Source organism: Stylophora pistillata, chromosome 6, assembly GCF_964205215.1.
Source record: "Stylophora pistillata chromosome 6, jaStyPist1.2, whole genome shotgun sequence".
Classification (NCBI taxonomy): Eukaryota; Metazoa; Cnidaria; class Anthozoa; order Scleractinia; family Pocilloporidae; genus Stylophora; species Stylophora pistillata.
Window position 1 is genome coordinate 21,939,575 of NC_142524.1, and position 27,415 is coordinate 21,966,989.

Here is a 27,415-nt window from a genome sequence, read left to right on the forward strand (position 1 = left end):
GGGCAGGGGTGGGAAAAACTGGACGGAAACAATGAAGTAAGTGCCTGGCGGAGACATGCCTTTGGAGTCCACAAATCCTGGCATTCTATTAAAAAAAGACTTGTTCATTAAAAAGACATGCTGGAGCGTGCAGAGATATGATATGAAGTAAAGCATAACGTCCTAGTGTACTTCATGTATTTTGAGATAGTTCTGGGAAAAAAAATATTTGAAAACAGTTGTCTGAACTTAACATGAAATCACGCTCTGCCAAGTTCACTCATGATGATAGCGGCTTACCACCTGACGCCTGCCTGTGAACGCCTGTAAGAAAAAAGGGCAGCCTACCAGTGTGCATATAAAAGGACCTGTTGTTGCAACGATTACATCACCCCTGATGAAGGCACTAGACAGGAGTGTCGAAACGCTGGGTCTATGAATTGTAACTTCTCGGTTACATTCATATAACCAGAGTAGCATGAAACCATGTCTGATTGTTCAACTGGTTGTTTTGTAAATTTTAATATATCTTTTTTACATTTCTTGACAGATGTTGCGCCCGAATTTTTAAAGTTAGTAAATTACTCATAAATTGGTTTAACAAAGAATGTAGGTATGTGTGTATACTCATTAACTACCAAAGGGGTTTACAAACCCAGTTCGAACAAACTGGAAACAAACATTATAAATAAAAAAATTATTCTAAAAATCCGAACTGGCTAGAGGCAGGCCATTTGGCTAGATACTACTGAAGTGCAGCCATGAAGTTGAACTTGGCGCAGCCGAGCGAGAACAAATCCAGTGAGTAGTAAGGTGGAGGGCTTGAACCTGGGACCAAGAGTTTACAAGCATAGCGCCCTACCCACTCAGCCTCCCGGTAATAGGTACCAAGAGTGCCTCACTACCAACGACCTTGCAGAATCCTTAATTAATATAGTTGGTGGATAAACTGCCTTATTTTTCATGAATGATTATAAAAAGTTGTAAACGGATGGAAACCTCCTCTTGGACAGTTATACATCAACCAATCACAATTAGTATACTCAAATAATTATCTTCGTCACAAAATGTATTACTATAATGGCTACCAATGGCTATGCAATGGCTACCATTCCGAGCGGAGGATTTCCAAAGTTATAAAGGTAGTTCTTTCTGGGAATTTTCAGAGTGTATTTGGCGAAGGTTGAAATGGTTAAGTGTTTATAGATCGCAATAATGAGCTTTTCATTCAATGAATACATTTTGTCTTTTTCTGAAATTGCAATGGTTATAATAAATTTGTAACAGGATTTCGCCTCCTCCAGTGTAGCCAGTAAATATGCTTTTCATTAACATACGGACTTCCACTTCTCTGTCGTTCGATTCGGTAAATCGATGGTGTGATAACAAACCGATTTGGACATCACATAGTACTATTAACATTTAGTAATCATCACGCGAGAGGTACTATTTTACAGTCAGTCACTACCATGATGTATTAATACTCCTTTCAAACTAAAGCTTTAACATGTTTTAAAGCTATTTTGTCAAACACCGTTTTAAATTTTTATTTTCAAAGAAGCCACTTAAGCCAATGTCTGTTGACTTCAAATTTAGAACACTGAAAATACAAAACTAGTGACTTCTTAATTCCACAAAAAAATTCATTTTTCACGATTTGTTTCTTTTCCTGATGTTGTTTTGCTGGTGTGAATGGGGTTCAAGTGAAAGAAGATTTAAGACGTCCTTTAAAACCGCAACATCGTTGTAAGGCAAAAGTGCAAACTCCTTTCACTGAACCAATACATAACCCATGGCTTTGATGTATTTGTCTCCATTATCTGGCTCGTATTTAGCCGCGTTTCCACAGGTTTTGTTTTATCAACAACTCCTTCTGTACCAAACCCGAGCCTGGAATCACACGAAATGCAGTCATCTTCGTTATTGGTCACAATTCCAATCCTTGCGGATGCGATTTTACCAGCACATCCTGAGTTAACCCCTTCCTCGTTACATTTGAGCTGTAAAGAAGTATTATTACCAAGTAACTTCTTCCACGTGTCCCTCCCCAGTGATGTGTTGCGATATTTCCCATCAGTGATCAGTGAGTACAGAGAGTCAGCCTGCTTGTTGATGACAATGAACTTGAGTTGTTGATCAATCTTCATACCGAGACAGATATTGGAGAAGGATGTGTTCCAGTAAGTGGACAGAATGATTGTGTTCGTTTTTATCAGTCCAGTACGATTTGCGAAAGTGAAAGGTGACCTGTCAAAAAGAATAGGAATTCATTCGTTCGTGTTTTCCACACTGATCTGCGACAGAGTTGTAGAGACGAGTCTGATTCCCGATACACTGATTGGTTTTATACCAAGAGATACAATCTGACATTTTGGCAGCCGCGAGATTCCGCTGAAGCTGTCGAAACGCTGGTCACTGTCACTGTCAATGATCGCTCATACGCATACCACTTTGTATAAAAAGCATATACATGTTTCGACAAAAGGCAGCGTGATTGAAAGAGATTCATGAGAAAGCAAGGTTACTACCTCTCAGTACGAAAGGTTTTGTTGAACTATTAGCATTACTTTACTTTCGGTTTAACTCATTCGGTGCAGGTATCTCATTATTAATGTTCTGATGGACGCACTCCGACATACTGGAAGTATTGATCTGGCAATTGCATTGGAAGGAAAAAAAACTCAAACCTTGCTGCCGTCAATCTTCATCACAGGCGTCCATCCTCCATCTCCACATCCAAAATCTCCCATCTGACAAAGAATGGAGACTGGTTTCTCGCTGATGCTCAGATTGACCAATTTACTCACGTTAAGCCTGTAACGGACAGGGTTTTAAACTTAATAATAATTGTAATGCTATTACAAATATTAATATCAAAAATTAACTGTGAAAGTTATAGTAATCAGGATAAAAATAATAAAATAATGACGATAACGGGTATACTAATAGTAATAATGATGATAATGATGATGACACCAATAATTATAAAGACGATTATTAAAGGAACAATGGTGATGCGGGCGTTGTTTTTATTGTCTCACTCTTTTTTGGTTCTGTAATGATCACGAAAACTCACGCGACTTGCTTGTGAACGTCATAAATATCTTTACATGCCTTCAATGCTGTAAGGAAAAAAAAATGTATGAGTTAGCAGATTAATACTGGCTAATAAAAGAACAGATCATCACTATCACATTTAAACGAAGATAAATTTCTCAGTTCCTCATGTGGCAAGTGTTTTTTCACCTAAAGTGTTAGAGTGAATAAGTGCGCTGTTATCATCACCCATTTCTTACTACTTTGCTTAACAGTGTTACCTTTTTCGCAATACTCTCCAGTGAAACCGCTCTCGCAGATGCATTCAAATGTATTGTCTCTGTGGTTTGCCTCACACGCGCCTCCATTGTGGCAAGGATATGATGAACAAGGTGACTGACACGATATAAAGATGAAATTATTAATATACAAAGTAGCGACTGAGGCAAGATTTCTAGAGCTTTAAGAAAAGATGAATTAGTGAAGCTGTGCCGGTGTGGGGTAGTAGAATTCTTCTTTGACGAAAATTCTTCCATCGCCGAACTCATTCTACTAAATGGAATTAATAATATCTATGATGATAAAAATAAGAGAACTATACAAGTAGAAAGAGTATGTCCACGAAGTAGAATGTATAATATCATAAGTGACAAATTACTCCTTAATTTTGGGGCGAAATTTCAGCGTTAATTTTAATTTCACAAGTGAGATTTCAAAATCGCTATGGTAACATCTCTTGTATCTCGATCAGAGCCAAGATGGCGTCGAGATTTAAGACGGTGACCCTTAAAGAAGTTACGAAATTAAAAGAAGCGGCCGAAAATTATTAACAGGCAGGAAGAATTCGAAAGGCATTTTTTGTGAAGAAACTCAGAAAATTAGAAACTTTAACAATAATCTATGCTTTAAACGAAAACTATATTCTTCCTTGTTCTCGGTTTTCGATAGAATAAACCAGTAAAAACAATTGCGGTTGTGAACGATATTAAAAGGTAATCAAATGGTTTTCTCGTGAAATTAGGAAATAATTTCATTTGCGTAATTTAACTCGTCTAAAGGCTCGGGAAATTATTAGAATTTTGAAAAAATGCAAGTGAAATTATTTCCTAATTTCACTCGTTGCCATTTGATAAAACATACTAATCATACTCACGTCTAGATTAAAGTGGTGCGAACTCTGGTTCCTCCTGTATCCCTTTGGATTTCTGTATCCATCGGAAGACAAGAACTCACACCAAAATGTACCGTCTGCTCTTTCGGAGGTGGCCAGATTCACAGAAGAACCGAGAGAGGATTGTGGAGGCATCCAAAAGTGCAGTCGAACACATCATGTACTGCAAGTGTTCCAATAGAAGGCGCATGTAAATAATAGAACTTTTCTATGAGGAAGACTTTCTGTAGAACCATTAGAGGAAGTGTTCGAAAGGTTTGTCCTTCAGGTGGTTTACATAATCCTGTAGTCAGGTAATGATTTAAAAGAAAAGAATGCTCTGTTAACATCCCTCGTTACAGTGTAAGGCCACAGGCTTATAATCATTTTTTTTTAAAGAGTAAACTTGTCAATCATGATAATTTTGTTTTTCTTATAACCAAAGAGATCTGTTTTCTTGTGTATTTTCTTAGTACAATACAAATTTTAATTTCATGAATTCTCTTTGTTTGTATCTTTTTCCTTTCTCATTTCCTTTTGATCAAGTTTACAATGTGGTTAATTTGTAGAAATTGAAGTGATGGCATTTTATCTGTAACGTTTAGTAATGTAGTCCTGGGGTCTTGCAATATATTTTCTTTTTAAAACAATAAAATAGTTCATCATTAATTGATCAATTTCTACTTTCATTTTTCATTTTGTTTTGGTTTGTATTGTATTGTTTCTTACTTTTGATTAATTACTTTTCATTTTCATTTCATTATTTATTTATTAATTTTTTTGATGTATGTAGTGTTTATCGAAGCACTTTCCAGGTAACTTACTTTTGCGTCGTGGCATCAATCAAATCAAGAAAGATGAAAAGGGAAAATAACAGAGAGTGAGAAACAACACATTTATGACTGACATTCCCGCTTTTCTATGCAATTCCCTGAGTTTCTGAAAATGTATCTTGAACTAGTAATGTAATTGTTTGATGCTGTTGCGTTTGCGCAAGAATGCTTGACAGCTGTTTGCATTCCTCAAGTTTTTATAAATAATAAAAAATCGCTAAATGAGACACTGAATTAACCAAACGCTCTGAAACTGACACGGTAAATAGTCATAATGAAAAATACATAGAGGAAGAAGTTTTATTTGACTTTTAAGCCCCCTCTAAAACTCTCTATATTAAGAAATAATTCAATTTTTTTCTCTCTTAATTCTTTTGCAAAATAAAGAATTTTTATTTAATTGGCGAACTGAGGATTTAATGCTTTAGTTCTCCCGCTGTAATTTATACCTATACTTAACGCGTTATGCATTCTTCATTTGTTATGCTTGGTTTTATTGAAGTCAGTTGTTACAAAATGGAAATTTGATTTCCTAAAACTTGAGGCGAATTTTCTAAATTTAGTAATTGCCAAAGTTTTACTCGACAAATTTCTTTTTGGATTGTCCAAAAACGAAGTTGAGCAAAGTTAACTCAAGATATTTAATAGTTGCAATGCTTGATGTTTTGACAAGCAGCCGCAGTAAAGCGAAGCAAACATCTCTTCTGTAGCATCCATATTCTGTTTTACTCCTGAGGCAAAGATCACACTTTTCTAGATACGAAATGATTTGCAAATACGTGTGCTAATTTCTTTTTTCTGTTTTTTTTTCACACTTCGGAAAGAGCCTCGCTAGTTCTGTATTGCATGTTCGACGGTCGAGATGAAACTGATAGAAACTAAAAGAATTCAAATTATAGCTCACCTTTCGCACAAATTATCAAAGGCAACCATAGATAGAGCAAAAGTGTTAAAATCCAACCATGAGTAGTGTAGACCATGGAAGAAAGAAGACGTCTCAAGGAACACCTTTTCAGAAAGTCCAGAAGGTACGTTAGGTTTACAAAACTGATGTATCCTGCGTATCGACGCTTTGCTCACCTGTCCAGCAATTGTTCGCGTTTATAAGAGGCTGGACGCATGCGTATACAAGCATACTGACAAACTAATCAAACCTAACTATTCCACGTTCTGAGACGCGAAAATCGACATTCATTAGTTCAACAGGATATTTCAGTTACCGCCACAAGGAGGTTGATGGAAAGTTATTGTGGCATGGAGGCACGACTAGGCCTTTGAAGTAGATATTCATTTTGTTTCCGGTAATTAACGGTGAGAAATAACTTACTGAATTTTTTCTTTTGCAGCTTCTATTTTTCCAAGTTTTATGATGAGTTTCAAAAGTCAACTAAAAAAGAAATGGCCAAACATATCGTCACCTATAAAAAAAAAAAAAAAAACAAAGGAAGGAAAAAAACACCTTTAAGAGAAATGGAGTCATTGAGGTTCAGACCAAATACATGTGGACGACAGAAAGCGCGGAATTACCAGTGGAACAACCTACGTCATGTATTGATAAATGAGCAAAGGGTGGAGAGTTTCATAAAAAACTGTTGCGCTACGTCGGCGGAGTAGCATGACGAGATAATTAGCATTATCAACGGAGTTGATAATTTAGAGTGGCCACCGTAAAGAATTTCTTAAGCTTACATTTCGTCAGAGCGAACGGAGGAGTTGTGGGTTGTGTTTGTTTATGACAGAAAATGGAACTACGCTATTGGTGGGAACATGATAAATAGGGAAAATAAATTAGTTGAATGACAAGCGTTTACTGATATCGTGGGGATTAAGTGTGCCGATTTGAAAGATATATATTTTTTCTAGAGTTTGCGGCTTTCCGAACTGCCTGGTTCTAGAAAATTGGCCACCCACTGTGTCGATCAGGTTGGGCATGAGATTTGAAATTTTAAAGATTCGCACAGCGAGACTTTGAAAAACTAAAGAAGCATAGAAATTGTTTCATTCGATAAACATTCAAGAACGTTCTTAAAAAAGACGCGATATAGCCATGGTCACATAGACAAGGATATGTTTCAGAAATTTGACATATTTTATTAGAAGGAAACTAACCTCATCTGCTATAGTCATTTGATTAAGAGAGAGGCAGGGAAAGTTACGACACGATAACAGATTAGTCGGTGCTCGGAAAGGAGGCGGACTGGAGTCAAACTAAGTCAAAGTCAAATCAAGAGGCTTAAGTGGAAAACGGGAGTCAAAGTAAGGCCTCTTGAAAAGACACTGACACCCCGGAACTTGTTTCAGGTCTCTCCCACACCCCTAAACCAACACCCTCAGTACCGTTTCTATGTCACAAAAAGTTGTCGAGAAGAAATTCTCTCTCTCATTGTCACAATCAAAGTGAACACGACACTCTTTACTTTTGAAATTCTCGTCAATTAAATTTTAAAAACGAAGGATTCCCCGTACAACAAGAAAAGACACTATTGCTTCTGAACAATTCCAAATGCAGTAGACTAAAACAAGTCTTCCACTTTCTTAGGTCGATGGAGTCCTCTGTAAGGATCAAAGACCTCATTGAAGTTATACTCGGCTTTTTCTGATTTCTTTTTGAGAACCTTGTTTCTGGCTTCGTCACTTGGTGAGGCCACAATCATGGGTCTATTTCCACACTCAGGTCTGAACTCCACCACATTAAGGCCCGTGCGGTCTGCAAGTTGCTGATGCGTTTCCTGCAATGATACCGTAAAGATTCCGTCTTGTCTTGAGTACGTTCACGTAAAGATTAGAGATGACGTCAAAATAAAGTTATAAGAAAAAAACAACAACAATGATAATAATAATAAAAAGTAATCTTTTATGAAAGTTAAACGAGCCGCAGGCAAGCGCCTTGTCGATGTTTTGGTTGATTTATAGATGTGCTTTATTTCAATAGTTATTTTTCTTGTTGCCCGACCCTCGACGTTTTTTTCGCACTCTCTCAGAACCTAGCACAGGCTGTAGATCTTTACCAACAGCCAATCCCATCCTGTGTTGTATTTAAAGAGGGTAAGTTTCTAAAGAAACTACGGTGTTGCGTCGGTGGGGGAGTGTAAGGGGATAATTCGGTTTTATCAACTGAGTTAATAATGTAAATTGGCCAACGTAATGAGTTCCAAAGATGACGTTTCGCGCGTTAGCCCTTCGTCAGTGTTGTGTTTAGTCAATGAGATGACTAATTTACGATCATCTTGTTCTTGTGTTCAACATGAGGTTCCAACACCACGAATGTACAAGGGAAATTGCAACTGAGCAAGCGATTGCTATCCAAAAGCTGAAATTTCCGACTAGATGGTGCTTCTAAGTTACTTTTCATTCTTGACGGCTTTCACGCCGAAAAACGTTTACCTGACTAAGCAGTCCCTGGAACACCGCGCGAACGAGGCTGAGAGCGTTCGTAGTACCGTACACTTTACAGCGCATGTCTTCAATTCCAACGAGCATTGCGATCTCTTTTATGGCTCGATGGCAGCGAAGTCCGAAGCCTGGGGAAGACAGACATGTTGAACATAAAAGTAAGAGGAAGCAAAATTATCTAACATTCACGGGTGAATGAAAAGTTTAACGTCCACATGTTTTCTTCAATACAATATGTAGCTAAATACTTCCATTCCTTACGTGCGAATGCTTATCGACGACAGAAATGAGCCACAGTTGTCATTAGTAATAGATGTATATTTCATTAATTTCATAAACAAAATAAATAAAAGAACAAATAAAAAAAAATGGACTTATTAATAATGAGGCGGTATATAACCATTTGGCGCACTTTGGAAGACTTTCCAGGCAGTAGTGTTTTATCCCTTTGAAGTAGTTAACCTCCCCCCCCCTTACCCATCACTCATATAACGCCATCTTCGCCCCTTCAAATCCTTATTCCTTGGACTCTTTCATATCACTACGTACGTCAAAACAGAAATTCAACTAAAAAGAGAATCAACAAGGCATACATATACAGTGTATTTCTCACAGTTCTATGTTCTTCTAGCTCATATCTTTCAAAACTACACAGCAGAGGGATGGATAGATGGATGGATGGATGGATGGACGGACGGACGGACGGACGGACGGACGGATGAATGGATGGATGGGTTAGATGACCACTCCCCTCGGGGCTTCTCAAGGCCATTCTTACAACACTGTGCGGGGGACATTGCCAGACTGCATGTTGCATTTTACAACGAATCAAAGGAAGTTGAAGATGCCCTCTACCCCCAATTCCCAGTAAACAGGCCAGACCACATCACAGTAATCTCGTGAGTGGGTTCTTTAGCGTCCCCTGCCTAACCTAATTAACTAACCAATAGGTGCTGGAGACGGGACCTACGGTTTATTCGTCCTTATCCGAGAAGACTAGAATGTCTATCCATTTCATGATAGTATAGAAAGGTAGCACATTCTCCTCAGTTATTTAAGACCTTGAGTATTGGTCCGGCCGGGGCTCGAACTCTCGACAACCCACACAACAGTCCGGCGCTCTAACCAATCGAGCTAACCGGGAGGCGGTTAGGGAGAGAAAAGAGCAGCAAGATCTTTACGAGAAAAAAGATTCAGGTGTTCAAGTTATAGTAAATTACCTCGCGGCTTCCTGAAAAAATTGATCTTCGTGCAGTGATACTTCGTTTCCATGTCATGGAAAACTATACATCTTATTCCAAAATAGCCACCATTGTATTATTCTTTTATACTTAATATGTTAATTGGCCCTCGATGCCTCGATCGCATCTTCAGAATTGAAAAGAATTTCTTGGTAGAATCGAGGCATCGAGGGCTAATTTACATGAACATAAAAGAATTATAAAGTCTCAGCCATTTTGGAATAAGGTGTATAAAGAAGAAAGAGACCAGAAAACGTTTAATTACATTTAACTACAATCAATATGTATTATTATTTATCGATTTTTTGTTTCTGTTATAGTTGCTGCTGTTTTTTTTTTATGTGCCTGGGAGTATAACATCGTATCCGCTTTAGCCAGCAAGCAGGCCCTCCTTATAAGCGCTTCGGCACGAGCGCCAATTTGCACACTGAGGGCCCCATTTGCAAAATTTTGACTGCAACGTAATTAGTATCTTTTATTTCTTGAAGTTCCTACAGCCCTCAATTTGCTGTGCAAAATCTGTTCAAAAAGCTGGCCAATTAAAGATACATGTACGTCAGAACTGTCTAGGAGTTCCTTGGAGGTGAAAACTTACTTGTGTGGTTGTCGCACCGTTCAATATGGTATAGATAGTTTACGGCTCTGTTTCTTGCCTGATAAAACAACACGCAAGGTACAAGTTAATACCATGTCGGTCTCTGCAGAACTCAACAATGAATCTAAGATTGGCACCGCAGATTAAACCTCTCTTTAAATCAGTTCCCGTTCCTTGCTGTTGTTGTTATTTTTAACATCCGTCGTAATCAGGATAAAAGGTGCTCGGTCACTCAGCTCCATGAAAAACTGGTCAATCCTTTTTTTTAATTTTACTTAATTTTTTTTTCTATTAACTCGATTACGAAGTTAAAAGTGTAAAAAAAAAAAAAAAAAAAAAAAACAGAAAACAGGCCAAAGGTGGCGAGATTACAGACGGGGGGGGAGAAAGGGATGCTTATTGAAGTGAGAGAGAGGGGGAGGTGCGAAGGGCACTTTACTCGGAACTCATTAGAAGATAGTGGTTCGATAAATCATTTCTTCTCTGAACCGTAACCTTTCCAAGCCCTAACCCGTGCGCATTGCATAACCCCTTGGTTGTAAAAATCTACACTGTTTGAAACGGGAACTAAATCAGGCTTTCAACTACCGACATATTTTGTAGTGAAAGGTTTTCTAGCCACAACAAAAAAATTATTGATATGCCTACACCTGTACTGTATAACACTCAAAATATCATATCAAAACATTTATTACTCAGCGCTGTGCTTTTACCTCATAATAATTGGAATTTTTGAATTGGAGAAAGGTGCGGAGGGGGGGGGGGGGAGGAGGAGGGGAGTACAACAAAATTTTTTTTGAGAGGGTGGGTTTACCAGTGAGCATTTAAAGTATGGCACCGGTAGTAATAGTAGTAGTGAACTTTATTTATGTGTCGCGAGAAAATCTAGCGCATAGCACCAATTGGGAACACACAGGGTAATAATGCGTAACAAAAGTAAGAAATCTAAAACCTATCTACAAATAGAATTATTTACCTAACCTATTTATAAATTAAATTTATTTATCACTATCATAGTCTCAAAATGAACTGTTGCAAAGTCTACATTTTTTGCAGCCATCATCAGTTATGACAGTCAGGTCCGTTCTCCTGCTTTTAGTCTTAAATCCATACAGACTATCTTCACTGCGTAACTCTTTCGTAAGTTTCGACCGGAGGAGATGGCCATAGTATCTAACAGAGTGCTTTCCATATTTAATGGTATTAAATCGAGGTAATTTGAAATCTGAATGAAGTGCAGATAATCAAACGAAAAAATACTTTCCTTACATACCTCAAATATTGCACTCAGGGCAGTTTGCCCTCTCCCAACGCCAAAACCTACAAATAAAATAACACATATTTCACACTTTACTTATACATAGAAATGACTGTGAATCTATGAAAATCATATATGTAAACTGTTGATTAAGAAATGTATATCAAGGCAATCTTTGCAGTAATGTACACCACTTGAGCTGTAGTGAAAATAAAGCCTGAAAAAGATTCAGGCCTGTACGGAACTTAAACCCATGATCTCTTCGATACAGGTACAGTGCTCTACAAACTATGATAACGAGCCAACTGGGAGCTGGTCACCATGATGGCTCATAATAAACCTGTGAAGTGATAAATAAATAATAGTGAATATATGAAAATCAGGATTTTTTTCAGGCCTTATTTTCACTTCTGTTCAAGTAGTGTTCATTACTGTGAAGATCACTTTGATTTTCATTTTTCATTCCACAATATACATAAAATACATGATGTACCTACTAGCCCATTTCGATTCCCAGCTACCACCAAGGCACGCAGTGTTTTCCTTCTTCCACCAGCCTTTGTGTTAGACACTCGTCGCAACTAAAAATCAATTTAAAGTACGTTTCTGATAAGTATTTCTTTTCTGTCTTTTCAATTCTTTGTAACATTTGACCTTGCCAGCACAGTTTGTACCTCCATCACTTTGTATATCACTACTTTTTTTGTGTGATACAAATTACAACTGAAGAAAAAAAAGAAAAAATTCCTCGGAACAAGGGAAATTTATGTTCACATTAACATTTAGTTGGTCATCTCTTTCCAATACCATCCCATACTGGTGAGAAGACATTTCCAGCATTGCCAGCCCAGCCTCAATTATTGAAGCATGGAAACAAATCAGTTTAAAGTCATCCTGTGATTTTTCCAAACCAGCTAAAGCAACAACCTCTCCAGTCCAACACACTTCAGTTTTTGCCATGATTTTCTATAAGATTGTGAGCATGGGGGCAGGATTTATTTTATTTCTAATTGCCCCTAGGTCCATTTCTTTTCAAGATCCACAACATAAAATTAAGCTTGATAATGATTTCTTTTCCCTTATTTGCATGCTCTTATTCCTGAAATAACTCCAGGAAATGAACTCAAAGTTTTTTTTTTTTTCTACAGAGGTTTATTATCATAATGGTGATATATCATTTGCTGTTTACAAGTCATGTATCTGAAAACAAACATACAGCACCTCAATGCACACAGAAAAGAAATCTTTCAATTCCCCTGAAAACAAATTGAAAATGAAGAAAGCAGTGATTCATTTCTGGCTTCTCTGTTAAACTACAGAAAAAAAAATAGTAAGCTGTTGTTGCAAAGTGATATGAAAATTATAGCTCCAAAACCACAAGGAATGATAACACGATGGGAATGCACAGGGTGGGTACACCGAGCCTTGTTGTAAATACTGCTGGGCAGTGTCTATCAAAAAGTTCAGTGTCTGCTGTTTTATTTTCCTCAGATGTCCTCTGTACATTTATTTTCACATTTGAATGGCTTTCTCCAAATCTTTGGGAGACATGGATGATTCTGGCTTGCAGATGTTTGCTAACTAGTGGATATTTTTCTGACAAGTTTGCACATCATCAAATCACTCCCATTTTGCGAGTTTGCAAGCATTAATTTTGAGCCCTGACATTGTAAGGAGAAATTGCAGCTGTAGATTGCTACTCATCCTTAGGAATCAAAGGGCTCATGCTAAAAGCTCTAAAACTGTGGCCAGCAATATTTGAAATACTTTTATTTCAAGGAATCTTATTCACAAACTCACTTCCATCAGGAGTAAAAGGGCGTCCACAACTTCTCCCTGGCCAGCTCTTTCCAGCCCAACCTCTTGCAAATGTTTTCTTTGCTTGTACAGCCTCTGCTGTACTTTTATCATCTCTGTCTATTTCTGCCCCCTCATTCATAGGAACATTGTATCCTTTCCACTTGAGGCCAGCCTTGTCTAACAATTGAACATTCAATATGTTTAATACACTACACATTGTACATTCCTGTGATACTTTTTAGGAGATGAAAAGTACTGATCAGTGTAACGGGTTTCGTACACTTTTGACCTGTTAAAATTCCATGACTTTCCATGACTTTTTCCATGACCTTTTGAAAGATTCCATGACCTGTTAACAAACGTTCTCACAATGCATGCGTCTGTTTATTTGTAATGAAACTTAAATCTGATTTTTGGACTCGTCAGTTCACTTTTCAAACTTTGGGTCTTATTGCCTTTCACTCATAGAGAGCATATTGATTTTTCATGACTTTCCATGACCCAAACCTAAATTTCATGACTTTCCAGGCCTGGAAAATGAAAATTTGAAATTACATGACTTTCCAGGTTTTCCATGACCTGTACGAACCTTGTGTAAATGTCATAGAGATCTGCATGTAGTAATTATAACTTTGCTCTGGTATAAGACAGTCCAAACATAAGCTTTCCAAACTCCATTTACTTCAGTTCATCAACTTTGAAAGATGTCTTCTTGTACCCCCAATATATGCACAAAAGAAGGATTCTAACTGGTTAATCAGTCCTCTAACATTAGAGGAAATTTAAGGACAAAATTCTGCTATGTAGGGGAGGTACACATGGGGGAAAAAGGTTTCTTACACAAGACAGTAGTGTGTGAGGAAACCTATGTGAGAGTGAAGAACTTTGCCTGGTATAAACATTGAAAACTGACAAATCTTAACCTTTTGATCTGAAATATACCTATATATATTTTTCAGCAATTTTTAAAACTAAAGAACTTGAATTTGATTTTAATATAATGTATTCCATATGATGCACGATCCTCGCAGCAGAGAGCGCTATTTATGAAATAGTAAAAATCAGACCTGATAATGTATTCCAGCAAACTTTTAAGGAGGTATAATTGGCATTGTCACGAAGAAATTAGGCTGCTAGCTGCAATTTCAAGTCAGGCACTTCAAATATAGGACTTCTATGAGGGTACTTTACATGCATCAACTGAAGGGACCTGGCCTGACTAATGAGTTTCCTTTTTACTAAATGATGGATGCAAGAAGGAGAAGGAAGTCACAAGAAACAAGAATTTAAACTAACATTTTATTTCTACATATTATTTCAGCACCCAGCCTGGAGCAGAAGCAAAACTCCACTCCCTCCCCCTCCCTATGCATACTTCAACATTGTCCCTGTCTAAATCAAGGTACAATTACCATCAGATGAGGTATCTTAGACGTACTTGGGCTTACCATATATATTTAAGTAGTTTTGGATCAATTCCTTTGACGACAGTTTTCTTATTCCCTCTCCCTGTTCCTCTGCCACCAGTTACAGCATTCCACAACATGTCATACTCTGAAATTATTTTGAAATAGATATCAGTGTTAGATTACTAATGTGCATGTATAGTTCATTCAGTATATTATCATTAATCAGTTGACTCAAGACCTCATAGAAGTACATGACATGAAACACTAAAAGGAGATGTTGTTTTAAATTACATCATTTTCAAACCAAAGAAATAATCCTGGGATCTAAAATATGCCCTAGCAAGTGGATATAGATTTTTTTTAATTGTCTGTGCATGCAGCAACACATGTAGACAAGACTTCTTTAGACTGAGAAGGGAAGTTAGTTGGAGACTTCATCAAAACCTGCACATTTTCAGATTTCTGGAGATAGGGATCCCTGGTTAGATCAAATGTACCTTCTTTGAAATAAGAACATCGTACCTCTATTTTTGCTTGAATAAGGACACTTTCGGTCTTGTGTCGTCAGAGCTGAAATGAATCCCCTCATCAGCAGCGACTCTGTAAAAATGCAACAATTTTGGTATCTCCATTCGAAAGTGTACTTTTTTTTCTGAGGGGAAATTTTCCACTCAGTTACTGAGATGAGCAATCTTTCAGGTTCAATTGAGATCTTGTATCATTACCAATGTGGATGCTAAGATTACAATCATTACAACCAAAACCTCCCTACAATGCACAAGGGAATCTTCGATGATAATATATTGAAGGATAATAAGCACAGGTTTACATTTACATTTACATGTTATTAGGTCGGTAAAATCATCAAGATATCACACCAACCGTAAAAATAAAGCAAATAAATAAATAAAGTAAATAAGTAAATGAATAAAATACAACTATGTTGATGTTGAAAATAAAAGTTAAATTACGAAAACTATATAAGCTACATGTATGTACAACTATGATTTAAGAAGGCTGATAATCTATTTTTAAAAATTTCTAAGGAAGTCGACGAAACAATGGTCTCTGAGGGGCAGTTCCAGTCTGTTATAATAGTTCTTGGAAAGAAGGAAAATTTAAAAACGTCTTTACTTGCATAAGGCACGCGAAATTTAAATTGATGGCTTCCCTCGTGCGACTCTCGGAGTGCGGTACTACATATTCTCGATTATCTATATCAATAAGACCGCGAGTTAGCTTATAAGTATTAACCGAGACTGCCTTCTTCTTGTTTCGAACGTGGTCCATCCTAAATCTTCGATCATGTCAGTAACACAGTCTAGCATATCTATGATAATTCTGCGGTTGTGTGATGAGAAGTCTTTTCGATACATGGACCTTGAGATGAGTCCTTCATTTGCTCTGAAAAATTCATAGTAAAATGTAAACATAGAGCTGAACAAATTCACAAGTGTCAATAACGTCTTGAAAAGTGACGGAGATTCGAAGAAGTTGTGAGAACTTTGGAAATGTGTACGATCGTTTGGTTCCTGTTGAGAAAAGTTAATGTTCATGACGCTGAGAACTTAAATATTTTACCTTTTTTTAAACCTGAAAAACTCGTTAAATAGCCACTCTTCCTTAAAAGTGAGGGTTGAGCAAAGTTTAGGCAGAACACACATCTCCTGAGAACAGCCGCCATCTTGATTTCAAGAGCGGCTACTAAGGCTGGGAGCATTCACGAATGCCTGGCTACTTAGCCGCTCAATATGGCGGCCCAGTTTATTAAATTTGGTGTCCCTATGATCGTAAGTGGATCACTTTCTGTCTATGAGTATTGCCTTCATAAAAATAGGTCATCGACAAATTTATCTCTTTTAAAATTAATATTACAATTTTCATTTGTCATCGAGTTATTTATTTTACTTTAACTTTTGGGTTATTAAGAGAAAACCATATGTAGGACATCGCTACGTACGTTACAGCTTTTTTCTTCTATTATTTTCTTTAAGGGTCTGATCGTTGGTGGATCATTTGCATTGAAGGAATTCACTGAGATAAAAATTAAGCGCCGGGATGAAAAGATATACAGGGTAAGCTGATAAATTTTCATGACTTATGTCCTCATCGAACTTTAAATCAAATATCTGCAAACCTGCGCGCGCGCCGGTAATTATATCGAGTCCATTCTCTTTCCTCACTCTTATCTCACTGGAGATAATGCTTTTGTTCAACATTACTTTCCCGTTGATGATTGGAAAAGATATTTATAAACATACCTTTCTTCCAATTTACAGTCAGGGAACCATTTATGGCTAAAAATTACTAAAATCCCTCGATCAACGTTTTCATATTGTCATGATGTATCATGCATGCAATGCCAAAGTAAAAAAAAAAAATAATAATAATAATAAGAATACGATGACATGAACAAAAATGAGCGAAGTGAAACCTACTCGAATGTTAGTATTATTACATTTATTCTTTATTCTTTCATTCTTTATTATTGTTGTTTGTGTCATACAAGTGAACTCCTAAGATTGGCCAAAATCAGAGGCTTAAATGGCTTATGGTCAGAGACAAAGACTAATTTTTCAAAGAACAATAGACTAATCTAAGGTATTCTAATATAATCTAACCTAATCAAATGTAGGTAATAAACAATGATCGGGGTATAGTAGAAGTTCAGTATAATTGTTCACAAATTTACAAAGAGCAGTAGATTAATCTAAGTAGTAAACAATAGTCCGGGTATATCAGAGTTTCAGTATAATATTAAATTTTGGTAGCTAAAAATTTAATTCAGGTTCAAGAAATACAATTTAAGCTTCTTTTTGAAGATACTAATGGTAAGGCTGTTACGGAAAGTCAGAGGGATATCATTCCAAATAGTTGGGGCTTGGGAACAAATAGCAAACTGATACCTACGCGAGAATTTGTGTAAGTTAAAGCAAGAGTGATTTTAATAATCATGAAACTCATGATCGAATTGTAAAAGCGAAGAAAGAGTGGCAAGCACAAGGCCATTGAAATATGAGAAAACAAAACAGGATACATAGAATTTGTAGAGTAAGTGGAGCAAAAGAATATTGAGCTTAGAAAAAAGTGGTTTAGTATGTGTTAGTGGAGGAGAGAAGGTGATACGAATGGCTTTTTTTTTGTAGTATATAAAGAGGTTCGAGGTAGGAGGCAAATGTAGACCCCAAATCAAATTACAATAATTAATGTATGGTAGGAAAAGAGAATTATATAAAGTTTTTAGGGTATGCGAGGGTAGATATCGTCTCATTACATTACATTTACATTTATATAGCTCAGAATTCTTCGTGGATATATTCAGTCACGCTTAACAGTATCGTAAGGTTAAGATGGGACGTCAGCATTTTTATCAGGCGCCTCTGGCAGCCGCTTCAGTCCATATAGCGATTTCATAATCCCACCCATCCCACCCCGGGGAGGACATCCACTACACAGTAATCTCGTGCATGGGAAATTTATGTCTCCTACCCCAAACCCTGCAGGAGACGGAACCTACGGCTTTACGTCTTATCCGAGAAGACGAAGCAATGTGAGTGAAGCGTCTTGCTTATTATACCAAGGAAAGTAAAGGAAAAGGCCGTAATCAAGCCATGGCTTTAAGTTATGGACAACCAGAGGCACTGTAACATATATATAATTTCATGAACGTGAATGAATTTTTTTTTTTCTCAGTTGAACAGGGAAGAAGCCCTAAAAGCGTTTCCCAACAAGGGAAGAGAAGTGTTAATAGAGGAGGCATACAAGGTAGATCAGTACTATTACCTCGCTGTTAACGTCCATAGAATTTGCACTTGTCGTCGAGATTGAATCAAAGCCAGGGCTCTTTTGCTAGCTTCGTAGCTAAGCTTTGGAACTCCATTTGCGATGGCTAACCTCACGATTTTCCTATATAGTAGGGATTCCTAATATTGTAGGGATTCTAGGTATGTTCTGCTAGGTATTTGGTACAGAGGGATTTCTTCGTTATCGTCAGACTTACCGAGTAGATCATCTTCAGTGTCGGTGTCGTATGAGACTTCCATGTTTTCTTCATTCTCTGAATGGCATTGCTTTGGCCCGGGGCGTTTAATAGCCCATCTGCCGTTATAATGTCTTTGGACATTTTCTGTAGATAGTCAGGCAAGACCGCGGTTTCGATCCTAATCTTGTGGATCTCGTCAGTTGCCGATTAACTAAATAGACTGGTAGAGATTCGTTCTCGGTATCAGTCACACATGAGGTGTTTCACAGCCATTTCGTACTCGTTAGAAACATCGAAAATCCCTTGTTTCTATTGGCTCTTACTTTTGGCCAATTGTGTGTACGTATCCACGACCCTTTCCCTTGGGGCATAGGTTATGTTTTTGCCCCCAAAACAGGGTAATCAATAAAGAACAACACTAAAGCAATGCAGGAAACTCTCTCCCTGCAAAAACATTGCAGTATCTGCTCAAAATATTGCATTTTAGCCTATACGAAAAACACAACTTTTGCCCTAAGGGTGGCGATATCTATATTATATACCAAAATTACAAATGAAGCGCATTTGCTAAAGAGAGGCTACCCAGAGGACCTCATTAGCACAACCCTCTCAGAAGTGAATTAAAAAACAGGAAATTAGCTCTTCAATAGAAACAAAAGACGAACCAACGAATCTTACCTTTTATTACACAATACCAACCATCAGTGCCAAACCTAAAGCAATTTCTCATGAGACACTGGCATTTAATAGAAACACAACTACTACTGAACGAAATATACAAAAATCCGCTTCTCGTATCTTATAAAAGAGGACGGTCGCCCTAAGACATACTCGTTAGGGCCAAACTTTGAATAGCCTACTCCAAACACGCGCTGGGCAGTCGTGTAGGCCTGTCAACCCCATTTTACATGCGAAAATCTCCGAATAAAAACATTTACTTTCTTTAAATGCTTGAGCATGAAGTAATTAACGGTAGCGCCTGGTGGTCTACCAGGAATCGGCAGAATTTCATTAAAATTTTGCTTTTTATTTAAAAAATACAAGCAGAGTTATCTGAAAGGGAACATGTTTAACACTTGTGGCGTCTAAAGCAGGACTTGCCGTGAAAGACCGTGATCCAAATTGTGGATTTCTTACTCGCACGTGCTGTGTCTGGACCCTCAACCCCGCCACTTGATCAGATAAACAGGCATCTCCGACTACAATAAAAATCCATTTATACTCAATTTTTGTCTATATTTTGACGGCTTTTTTTCCAGCTTTATAAAGATTTGTCATGGCAATCGTTCGATATCCTTACCTTTGCGTTCTTTACCGCCACCAACCGCTCAGCCTTGAAGACACCATTCAGTGTTTTCCTTTTCTTTTTTTTTTGGCCCAACATCCAAAACATCCGCCATTGACATTTTATTAAGTCAGCATGAAAGTTTACGCTGCGCTAATCTCGAGCGATTTTTCAAGAGTCCTTGATATAGTTAGGCTTACAACTCATCCGAAACTGGAATACTAATTAAATCATCTTGTCTTCTCGCGCGAAGAACCACCGCCGACAAACAAACCAATCGGGTAAAAGGAAGTCGTGATGTCACTTGACTAGCCCACTCCCGCACGGGAAATTTTTGGTTTACCGCGCGGGAAAAAGAATTCTCAGATGCAGGGTAGAAGAAGTTTTCTCCTCAACCCAATCGCCTTCGTATCCTTGGTGTGTGACATTATTCAATTCACATACTTGTTTCTCAAGATTGATGCTGACACAGTTGGGTTCCATTTCATACATATTTTTGCAGAACTCCTGTACCATAACTCGAACGATGCGGATCACATGGTTTTTGAGACGTTTCCTGTCAAAACTTCCTTCAGGACCGAACTCCAAATGACGGCATTGGTCTGCATCAGAGAACTCCTAAGATATGGAGGGTTTCAGTAATGCGTTTTAGATGAGCAACGATAAAGTATGTAATTGAAAGGATAAGAATTCTATCTTAATGGCATCAATTTCTCACAGCCCCTTATTTTTCCTAATAACGTTTAGGGCTCTGTTCTCACTGCGCAGGTTAAATTTGGAAACGTCCTTATTCACTCTTGAGCAAACGTAAAGTTCATTTCGGCACCGAAGACGGATAAATGTTTTCAGCACACGTTGAAATACTTGATTGTGAAAAAAAAAAACAAAAACAAAAACAAAAACAAAAAAACTGGGAGGCGCTTTTTGAGCATGTTGCTTTTTCACGCCATCTTGGACATGTTGCAGACTAATCGATGGAATATCAGGACCTGCTCTGCACAAAATCCAAAATTGATTAAATTTTAGGGGAATAGGTAAGTTCCATAGGGTTTAAAGTTGCGTAGAGTTCAAATCGAGGAATTTGCAGCGTCATGGTGTAAAATAGATGTTCGAAAGGCACACCAGACTTAACGATGTACCGTTAAATATTTCTTTTTGGCAAACTGAAAAGTTTACCTGTGAGTTTGCAGAGAATGTGACCCAATTGCTAAAGCGTTCTAACACTTAAAAGCGTTTTCTATTGTCAGTTGTACATGTAACACTGATATTACTCTCTTTAGGATTTCAGCATTTTAATTGTCATCGAAAAAGTTTTAAAACTAGCTGGCCTGAGATCAATTAAGGAATTTTTGGGACATCACAAAAAACAGGAATGTCATGGTTTTTACTAATAAAAGATTTAAATGTTTCATTTCTGCGCCTTTCCTTTTAAATCGAATTAAAAATGGTATGGATTAGGGCCGGAAGTTTATTAGATCGATCCCTACAGACTGCTGCAATCATCAATTCAATTCCCAAGAGCCAATATATTTAAATGAAAACAGACATAAACATCTAGCATAATAAGTTAAAGAAATAAACAGCAAACAAACACAAAGTAAAGCCAAGGTCAATATCCCAACAAACTTAAGTCAATATCCCAACAAAAGGAAAAACGCTACTATTGTTAAGACGTTGATATGATTTTGGCCGCTACTAACCCTGTGAATCGACAATCCTGAGTTTCATGACGCGAAGCTCCACCAAAAGAACGGAGGGAAACACAGGATGCATGGCCGAATCGTTCAACACTCCTGGATGATATGAAATTTTTACCTATGTACTGTTGGTCGGAAACGACTTTGGTTCAAGGCAGGCAAGACCTGTATTATGAAAAACCAAACCTGCTTACATAATGATCTATTTTGACAGATATTATTGGGTACTCTGCCAAGTTCAGTAAAATGAATGCACATTGCGATCGGCGTTTCATAAACATCGCTCTGAGTTTCTGAAAGTATTTTTTTCTTTTTGAAAATTTTGAGTTCGATTTCTTTTAAGTATTTCTATGCCCCTCAAGTGAGATATCAATATACTCACTATGAATATTGCCTCTGTAGAAGATTAAATATAATGTGAGATGTATGCATGTTCGAATAAATCATTTTTGAATATCTAAATGGTATATTTACATAAGCCTGGTGGGTCTATGGTAGAAATAAATTATACTGCTGCTAAGATAAAACAGTTTGAAGATTCCGTTTTCATTAAAACAATAATAGGTCAATGTTTATAAGATGGTCTCTCTCAGAAGAACAACGAGAAAGTTTGAATGTTGAATTAGATTACTTTCTGCTTTCATTGCCTCCTGAAAAGAGGTTTTTACAGCTGTTGATGATATTGGAGTACAGGTTCCATGAAAAAGTGCATCACTAGGTATCTTTGTTTTTCCCTTTATTTTAATTTGCCTTTTTCTTTTGTTCTGATTTGTCTCCTTTTTTTTTTTTTTTTTTTTAGTTTTTCTTTTTTTAGGTAATCTTATTTAGTTTTTTCAGGTACAATCCATGTCAATCCTCACCGTCCTTAACCAACGTTCTTCATAAGTTTCACCCATTTTTAATTCTCTTCAGAGGCATCTCATAACGAAGCAAAAATAACTAAATAACTGAACGTGTCCAGGTGTTCGTGATATTGAATAGCGGTAATCTACGAATGATAATGGAAATTATCTACATCTATATTAAAATACGTCGGTAAATTCGTTAGACACTACACCAACGTCAAAAATACAGAAACTGTAAATAACAACAATAGAAATAATGTCTAACAGTTTAAAGTTTCTCGTTAAAATATTGGAAATCTTAGTTTTAAAAGTTTCTAAAGAGATGGTTTCAACAATATCTTTCGGAAGTTTGTTCCATGCGTGGGTGCGTGGAAAAAAGGAATGCATTTGTTCCATGCGAGGGTGCGTCGAAAAAAGGAATACAAATATACATTATCTATGGCTTTTATATTAAAAAATTTGTAAGTATGACTAGAACGAGTTCTGGCTCCGCAAATTTTAGAGGGGCACAAATAACTATTTTTGTCAATGTCGACGTTGCCATGGCATATTTTATACATTAGACTTAATCTGGCTATTGTTCTCCTTGTTTCGAGGCTGGACCATCCTAGGTCGCTCAACATCTCGGTTACACTGACTGTAGGTTGATAGTTGTTTAAAAAAAACCGTGCTGCTTTCCTTTGCACACGTTCGAGAAATGAAATGCCCCTTTTAAAATAGGGATCTCAGACCTCACAACCATACTCCAATTTTGGGCGAACAAGAGTTGTAGAAGCAGTTACCTTCACTGGTCGTGGGCAGTTCCAAAAGTTTCTTTTAACTAAACCAAGAACTTTGCTCGCCTTTCCAGAGATGGACGAAACATGCTGGGACCACTTCAGGTTCTCTGTCAAAGTAACTCCAGGATAGGATTCAGAGTCAACCTCCCCTAGTTCGGATCCACAAAATACGTATTATGACAAAGACTGGAAAAATAACAAGTGAGAGCTCATGCCGACTTCCTGTTAGCCTCACTTGTTTGATGAGAGGGTTGAAAATACTAAGAATTTAAATGGAAAAAAAAGCAGGGTCTTAATCTCTGCATTGGGTGAAAAGGAAGAACAAACTTTGTTTGCCATGGCGATGCAGAGTGTGTACGAATAATTTTTCCATCATCAAAGAGGCAATATCTTAATTTTGGACTTCTGCCATTTTTATGTTTATTCGCATATCTTTGCATAATTAGTAACAACGTCACCACTTTACCCACAGTCGATCTGTTGAGAATGATTGCATTCACGAACGTATTTGTGCCTTACATCGTGATACAATAAATGAATGCCTGAGCCACTGAACTTAGACTCGCGAGAAGTCGTTTTATTGTACTCAAAGTGATAACTGCACAGATATGTGAATTTTACAGTTTTGCCAATAAAGGACGAACTACTCGAATCTGATAAATAATTATTTCTGATATATCAAACTACACAATTGACAGCGAATTTATAACGAAGAAATAGTAATTCTTCTCCAGAAAAAAAAAATACCCTTGGCAATAGCTGATGGAAAATGAATAAAAGTAAACGCCCAAAAGACGAGGTGTTTATAATCAAAATACTAACTGATAGCTAATACTGATGTGGAAATCGTATCTTGAGTTAAACGTTAACTTACGCTTTCTTCGCTTAAACTTCCTTGCACGTGGAAGCTAAATTTAGTAACAGAAGAAAAATTTTAGTTTCCTGATAAAGGCCGTGTCATAGGGCCGAAACGTTGATCGTTCGTCAATGATTTTCCAGTATTTGAATTATTTTCTTTTTCTCAAGAAAAATTTTAATTTAAGAAAGCGACGGTGCAGCGAGGGAGATCAAAATACATGCACTTCAGTTCAAGTTAGTACGCCAAACCGGCTCGGTCGCAAACTCAGCTGTTGGCCAAAAATATAATACCTGACTGCCTTCCCTTGCTTAAACAAAGAAGAAAAAATAAATTGTTCGGTAAAGCTAGCTATATTTCTGATTTTCAATGTCATTCATGTCTTTGTAGCCGCTACTGTTTTTTCCTACCTCCATTGTATAGTGTTCTCACTGCTCTTACATCATAGAAGTGATTTCGCATGAGCCCGTAACGTATGAACCCCACCATTCTACTAAATCACATTAAAAGGCAAAACCCCAAAGTGACCCTTTTTGCTTGTCGTTTGTTTGTTCGTTTGCTAATTTTTTTTCTCTTTCCAATGTTTATTGTTATTATTGTCATTGTTATTATTAGTACTATTATCATTTTACTATTTTCATTACTATTGATATCTCTTTGCCTGTTTGTTAGTTGCTGTTTTTTCAACCATCCTTACATTTGGCCGTAGTACTGCTGCCATTTACATTTCCTCCCTTCTGGTACTCCTTTTTTCTTGTTACTGTACCAATATATAGCCCATAGCCTTAGTGTTTTTATTTCCGTGATCTCCCTTATGTTTGACTGCATTGCCGCAAGTGTTGTCTTCCTTGGGATGTCCTCCTGTACCGAATCCGATTCTAGAATCACAGCTTTGAAAATCACTCTGTTCATTACCTATGATACCAACCCTTGCCTTGGAAAAGTCTTTGTTAAACTTGGAATCATCACAGTAATCTGCATTGAATCCCTCCTTGTTACAGTTGAGCTGCAAAGAAGCAGAAGGACCAACAAGGCTCTTCCACGTGTCTCGTCCCAGTGAGGTGTTACGATATTTCCGGTCAGCGATCATTGAGTACAGAGAGTCGGCCGTCTTATTGATGATTACAAACCTGAGTTTTCGGTCGATCCTCATACCGAGACAAATCTTGGAGAAGGGCGTGCTCCAGTAGGTCGGTAGCTTGGTTTCTTTTGAATCAATCCCAGTCTTGCCTCCTTCAGGTTGAAACACCTTTTTGTCCTCCCAGTAGGTAGAGTCGAACTCAAAAGTTTTCTAAGAGAGAAAATGCAAAAAATTATTCAGGTCTACCAGCCCGAAAGATTACTCATCATTTTTATACCTATTGGTCTTTGCTGGAAGGCGCACTGAGGCTATCAAATTACGTAACCATGCATCTGTCGTATTCCTAACCAGTTTTCTCATGGAGAGTAATAAGTTGTAAAACAATATTATAAGAAGGTAATAGGCCATTTCCGAACCACCCTTGGCCCCTTTCTAAAAACGAGGCCTGGTCCTCAACAATTCCTATCAAAATGACTTTAATTTGCTTATTTATAGAAACATATTATCCGATGATTAAAATAATGAGCACCAGGACTCGCTTTGAAAGGAGGAGGAAGGGAAAAACTGACCTTGTTTCCATTAATTTTCATGACTGGCGTCCATCCTCCACCTCCGGATTTAAAGTTTTCCAGTGGCAGAAAATGGGTACTGGTTTAGAGTCAAGGAGCAATGTAATTTCACCATTCGCTCTGGTTCTGTAGAGATAATTTACAGAGTATAATATTACATATAGTGATAAATTAAATCTCATTGTTAATTACCCACATTTTGACGTTAACTATTTAAACACCACATGGATTGATAAGTCATGTGATGGGTGTTACCTCCATATTCATTATTGTTAGAAACCGTTGCAATATACATAGCTAAGTAATCCAAAACACCATTCTTTTCATAGTTTGATTGTCCAGGGGAAGTGCCATCTCTCTTTTTTCATTAATATCTTTTTTTTGTGTTGTTCTCGTTCTTTAATCGTTGCTTGCACAGTTGTAATTTACGCCATCAACTTAAGTAAAAGTGTTATCATTATGATAGTAAATGACTAGCATGTTTTTTTTTTTTTTTTTTTTTTTTTTTTTTTGAACCGGGCCATCTTATAACAAGTACGTAAGAGTATATAACCGTCTCTCCGGAAACGGACAATTGAAAAGTAACACATAACATTGAAATTATCTGATCTCAGAAAAATGATATCCTTTTGAAACCTTACCAAGAAATCCTTCAAGCTCGCTTTGTTAACAAAGCGCAAGTGGCGTAATTCCTATTAACATGGGGTGTCTCGTAGCCCGTCGCAATCAATTGGTTTTTATGCGTTATCTGATCTAAGAAGTGGGAAAAAGAAGAAGCCAAGCAAGGCATACAGCATACAGTTGCATGAACTGACTGTTAACTTCTGCGGTACTGTTCGTATTTCATTAGTAAAAAACCCAAGTCAATGTCCCACATTAGACTGTCGAAAAGAAGAGAAATGTCATTGCGTTAAAAGCAAATAAAAAAGATAGAAAAAGGGATAGGGACAGAGCTAAATCTGCACTGAGGCATTCCTCGTGATCCTCAAAACTCTCGTGGGATTCCAAGCAGTGTACTTCAGGAGCTCTCTCGACGTCGCTAGCGCGATTGTCACTTTCAAAGGCAATTTTCGTTCTCTCTGCAATTTTTTTTTGACTGACAGTCATCAGAGTGACTACAGTAATAACTCCCTTCCCCCATTTTCAGGAAAGATAGTGAGGAAAGAAATGACGAGAATTGACGAAAATTACAGTAACATTTGCCGCTACATATTGGTCGACATATGTCGATACTTGACCGATACTTGACCGACACTTCACGGATACATGACCGATACTTGAACGATACTTGGCCGATATTTGGGAGCATATTTGGAGAAGATCTCGCAAAAAGGCCCTCGCCTTATATACGCAGATAGATGAATAAACTTCTTCAAAATTCGTAGAATTTAGCTCTTTGAAAAAAAGCTTAGGGTCGTACTTAGCAAAATCTCTGCAAGTAATGATTCGCGGATTGAACTTAACATTGTTAGGCTATATATTCGAGCTGTTCTCATTTATATTCATTCGCGTCTTACGACCATCCCTATGCCCTTAAAATTAAACACCTAGTGAATAGGGATTGTCAGTTTCCCTTTAAAGTAGTTTTTTTTTTGCATATACGAACATAGTTTAGATTGTTTTCTAG

At 37.3% G+C, this 27,415-nt stretch overlaps 3 protein-coding genes and 1 pseudogene across 3 annotated transcripts; 1 reads left to right on the forward strand and 3 right to left on the reverse strand.

Annotated features, from left to right (window-relative positions):
- Positions 1 to 1,512: 1,512 nt before the first annotated feature.
- LOC111319556 (uncharacterized) lies at positions 1,513 to 5,978 on the reverse strand. Its single transcript, XM_088763563.1, is given in 9 exon segments — positions 1,513 to 1,838; positions 1,841 to 2,172; positions 2,174 to 2,226; positions 2,667 to 2,805; positions 3,065 to 3,101; positions 3,297 to 3,411; positions 4,169 to 4,297; positions 4,300 to 4,469; positions 5,903 to 5,978. Coding segments are annotated over 9 exon segments (1,140 nt in total). The 3' UTR covers positions 1,513 to 1,749.
- A 1,086-nt stretch (positions 5,979 to 7,064) lies between these two features.
- Positions 7,065 to 16,389, reverse strand: LOC148728798 (small ribosomal subunit protein uS5m-like). Its single transcript, XM_088763562.1, has 11 exons — positions 16,276 to 16,389; positions 15,217 to 15,294; positions 14,739 to 14,839; positions 13,286 to 13,463; positions 12,707 to 12,741; positions 11,979 to 12,066; positions 11,501 to 11,547; positions 10,228 to 10,285; positions 9,612 to 9,674; positions 8,383 to 8,519; positions 7,065 to 7,727 (listed from the first exon to the last, which is right to left on the reverse strand). The coding sequence occupies exons 1-11, from the start codon at positions 16,376 to 16,378 to the stop codon at positions 7,512 to 7,514; spliced, it is 1,104 nt and encodes a 367-aa protein (XP_088619688.1). The 5' UTR covers positions 16,379 to 16,389; the 3' UTR covers positions 7,065 to 7,511.
- Positions 16,390 to 16,422: 33 nt separating this feature from the next.
- On the forward strand, positions 16,423 to 21,372 carry LOC148728799 (uncharacterized). The gene is made up of 4 exons (XM_088763573.1): positions 16,423 to 16,484; positions 16,689 to 16,769; positions 18,388 to 18,459; positions 20,464 to 21,372. The coding sequence occupies exons 1-4, from the start codon at positions 16,446 to 16,448 to the stop codon at positions 20,551 to 20,553; spliced, it is 282 nt and encodes a 93-aa protein (XP_088619699.1). The 5' UTR covers positions 16,423 to 16,445; the 3' UTR covers positions 20,554 to 21,372.
- A 3,146-nt stretch (positions 21,373 to 24,518) lies between these two features.
- LOC148728800 (putative skeletal organic matrix protein 5 pseudogene) lies at positions 24,519 to 26,049 on the reverse strand (annotated as a pseudogene).
- Between the last annotated feature and the right edge of the window lie 1,366 nt (positions 26,050 to 27,415).